Raw genomic sequence first — 3,929 nt, 5'->3', positions numbered from 1 at the left:
GCGCCCTCAAGTCCATACAGCAGAGTAAGTGCCACCCGCCTGTCCCCGTCCTGCATGCCCACCCTCCCCTGGCATGACCCATAGGGTGTTAGTGTCACCTCAGTGCCACCCTGGTGCTGGTGCCACCTGCCACCTGTCCTGGTACCAGTGCCACTCCAGTGCCACCCCAATCCTGGTGGCAGTCTGGGTCCCATTGCCACCCAGGCCCCAGTGCCAACCCCATGACATCCCAGTCCCAGTGCCACCCGCCACCTCCCTTGGCCCCAATGCCACCCCAGGGCCCCTTTAAACTCCAATGTCACCATAATTCCAAGGCCACCTCATTGCCTCCCTGGCCCAGGTGTCACTCTCTGCCCACCCTGGCTCTGGTGTCACCCGAGTGTCACTCCAGCCTCAGCACCACTCCCTCCCCACCCGGCCCCTCATGCCACCCCAGTGTCACCCCAGCACCATCCCTTACCCACCCTGTCTCTGGTGCCACCCCAGTGTTACCCCAGTGCCACTCTGCACATCCTGTCACTGATGTCACCCCAGTGTCACCCCAGTGCCACTCTCTGCTGATCCTGTCACTGGTGTCACCCCAGTGCCACCCTTGCCCCCTCAGCCACCTGCCCTCAGCACTGTGCCATGCTCCTGGCCCTGAGGTGACCCTGGTTTGTCAGTGACAAGCAGACACGTTGGTGTCCCTGCAGTGGCCCATGGGCACTGGCTGTCTCCCAGTGACACTGTCCCATGTCCTGGGGCCATGGGGGGTGGCAGTGCCTTAGCCTGGCACAGGAACACCCAGGCTGCCCCGTCCCCATCCCTGTGGGCTCCCCTTCCAGCACTGTGGGTGGCTGTGTCCCCTGCGAGTCCCCGTGCTGAGTGGCATCATCCCCACACATGGAGCAGCATTGTCCCCACACACCGAGTAGCATTGTCCCCATGCCCGGGGGCTGCCCCCCACATTTCCCCCTTCCTGGCGACATCTGGGATTTCTGAACTGCTTGGGCACCGCATGGGGGCTTGTGTCACTGCGTGTCCCCATGGCACTGGGTGGCCCTGCGATGCTGGGTGTCCCCATGGTGCTGGGTGTCCTCATGGTGCTGAGTGTCCCCGAGGTGCTGGGTGTCCCCATGGCGCTGGGTGTCCCCGTGGTGCTGGGCGTCTGGGTGTCCCCATGACTCTGGGTGTCCCCATGGCTCTGGGTGTCCCCGTGGTGCTGGGACATTGCGAGTGTCCTGCTGATGTCCTTGTCCCCTCTCCCCAGGTGTGCTGCTGCAGGAGGCCCGGCTGGACGCCCTGTCCCTGCTGTCCCTCACCTCCCTGCCCAGTTTCTGCCTGCTCTTCGGGGCGGCGGTGGCACTGGAGGTGGGTCCCTCCTGGGAAGGTGTCCTGCGCTACGATGGCACCCTTTGGGCCTGCGTCCTGCTCAGCTGCCTGGGCTCCGTCCTCTACAACCTGGCCACCTTCTGCGTCCTCTCCCTCACCTCTGCCCTCACCGTCCATGTCCTGGGCAATGTCACTGTGGTGGGCAACCTGCTGCTGTCCCACCTGCTCTTTGGCAGCCACCTGAGTGGGCTCAGCTACCTGGGCATCGCCCTGACGCTGGCCGGGGTCTTCATGTACCACCAGCCCGACCTCATCGCCGCGCGCTGGGTGCCACGAGGACACGCCAGGCGGGAGTAGGGTCCCCACTGGGACGGGGTGGCTGGGGACTGGGGGTGACACAGCTCTGCGGGTGCACGGGCGGGGTGTGTGGGTGTGCGCGGCTCAGTGGGCGCGGGTGTGCGTGGTGCTGTGCACACGTGTGTGCTGGTGTGTGCATACGTGTGTGCTGACATAAGCAGCTCTGTGTGCACATGGATGTGTCAATGTGCACATGTGTGCCGTTGTGCATGGCCCTGTGTGCATGTGGATGTGGCACTGTGTGCACACATGTGTGCTGATGTGACCAGCTCTACATGCACACGTGTGTTCTGGTGTGCATGGCCCTGTGTGCATGTGGATGTGGCACTGTGTGCACACATGTGTGCCGACGTGCACAGCTCTGTGTGTACATGTGTGTGCTGTTGTGCAGTTCTGTGTGCACATGGATGTGTTAGTGTGCACGTGTGCCGTTGTGCATGGCCCTGTGTGCACATGTGTGCTGGTGCACACAGGTCTGTGTGCACACATGTGTGCTAATGGGCATGTCTCTGTGTGCACACGTGTGCTGATGTGCACGTGGGTGTGCTGGTGGGCACAGTTCTGTGTTCACATGTGTGTGCTGGTGTGCATGGCCCTGTGTGCACACATGCGGGCTCGTGTGCCTGGTTCTGTGTACACATGTGTGTTTTCTGGTGAGCACAGAACTCTGTGTACATGTGCTGGTTTGCACAGGTCTGTGTGGACGCGTGTGCTGGTTTGCACAGGTCTGTGTACATGCGTGTGCTGGTGTGCACAGGCTCTTTGCGCACACGTGTGATGTGCACACAGCTCTGTGCACATGTGAGCTGCTGTGCATGGCACGGTGTGCACGCCTCTGTGCACACGTGTGTGTTGATGTGCACAGGCTCTGCATGTGCAAGCGGGTCTGTGTGCACAGGCTCTGCATGTGTGTGGGCATGTCTGAGTGTGCACAGCTCTGCACGCGTGAGTGGGGCTCTGGATGGGGCTACGTGTGCACGGGGACATGTGTGAAGGCTCTGTGTGTGCAAACAGGTCTCACATGTGAGAATTGGTGTGACTGTATGTGTGAGCGTGTCTGTGCACAGCTCTGCACGCGTGTGGGCATGCATGTGCTGGTGTGCACAGGTTCTGTGTATGCAAGTGTGTTGCTGCGTGTGCAGAGCCTTACGTGCACATGTATGGGTGTGCACAGGCTCTGTGTGTCCCTCCGTGCTCACAGCTCGGCAGCACACATGTGCTGGTGTGCACGGGCTCGTGTGTTGGTGCAACAGGCTCCGCGTGTGCGAGCGGGTCTCAGGCACGTGTGCAGGGGTGTGCTGCTGCGCACGGGCACTGCGTGTGCACGCGTGTCTCTGTGCAGAGCCTTACACGCAGGTGTGCCCAGGTGTGTTGGCGTGCACGTGTGCACAGATTCTGCATGTGCAAATGCACCTCCATGCGTGCACGGGGGGGGGTGTGTGTGTGTGTGTACAGCTGACAGGTACTGGTGTGCACACAGGCTCTGGGTGGGTCAGCATGTCCCCGTGTGCATGTGCAGCTGTGTGCACAGCTCTGAACGCGTGTCCCTGTGCGCACACGCAGGCTGGGCACGCGATCATGTCAGAGGGAAACTTCAGTCCTTTGCTTGTGCACATAAACTACCCTGTAGTGTTTGTGCTGTATGTGTCTTGTGTGTGTGTGTGCACATGTGTGTGTGTGCATGTGCACGTGTGCGTGCAGCGCAGCAGAGCTCTGCTGGCTGGAGTAACGCCCGGGCTGTGTGTCCGCACATTTCTCGTGGCTGAACCAGATGCCTGGGGCTGGGGTGGGTGAGTGTCCCTTGTCCTGTCCCCAACCCCACCATGTCGTGCTGATCCCATGGGAGTGCTGGCACTGCTGCCATCGTCCTCACTGTCCCCACTGTGCTCTCCCGGCCACCACGGCTGTGGCCCTGGCTCTCCCACCCTGCCATGGCTGGTTCCTGGGCTGGTGAGAGCCCAGCGAAGGGGACGGGGACAGCGATGGCTCAGACTCACCGTCATCACTCTGGGATGGAGCTGGGTTGTGCCATGGCACACGCTGCCCTGGGCAAAGGGACGTCCCGGTGTGCGTGTGCCCTGGCACTGACGCCAGCACACGAGCGTGCACGTCCCGGCGGGTGCACTGGCACCACCTGACACGGTGTCTGTCTTGCTGTCCCTGTGCTGGGGCCAAAGGACACAGCTGCGGTGGCACTTGTCCCAAAATAAAGCTCTATTTTTGTCGTACTCCACCCTGGCTCCTGGGGTGATCTCTCACCC

General features: G+C 61.8%; 1 protein-coding gene across 1 annotated transcript; it reads left to right on the top strand.

Moving 5' to 3' along the window:
- Window positions 1–5: 5 nt before the first annotated feature.
- SLC35E4 (solute carrier family 35 member E4) lies at window positions 6–1,668 on the top strand (the record flags this gene model as incomplete). Its single annotated transcript, XM_010165168.1, has 2 exons — window positions 6–24; window positions 1,250–1,668. Coding segments are annotated over 2 exons (438 nt in total), but the record flags the coding sequence as incomplete, so codon positions are not given.
- Between the last annotated feature and the right edge of the window lie 2,261 nt (window positions 1,669–3,929).

Source organism: Antrostomus carolinensis, unplaced genomic scaffold, assembly GCF_000700745.2.
Source record: "Antrostomus carolinensis isolate BGI_N321 unplaced genomic scaffold, ASM70074v2 scaffold40623, whole genome shotgun sequence".
NCBI classification, from domain to species: Eukaryota; Metazoa; Chordata; class Aves; order Caprimulgiformes; family Caprimulgidae; genus Antrostomus; species Antrostomus carolinensis.
Note: the sequence above shows the minus strand (reverse complement) of the source record. Positions and strands in the feature narration are given on the sequence as shown.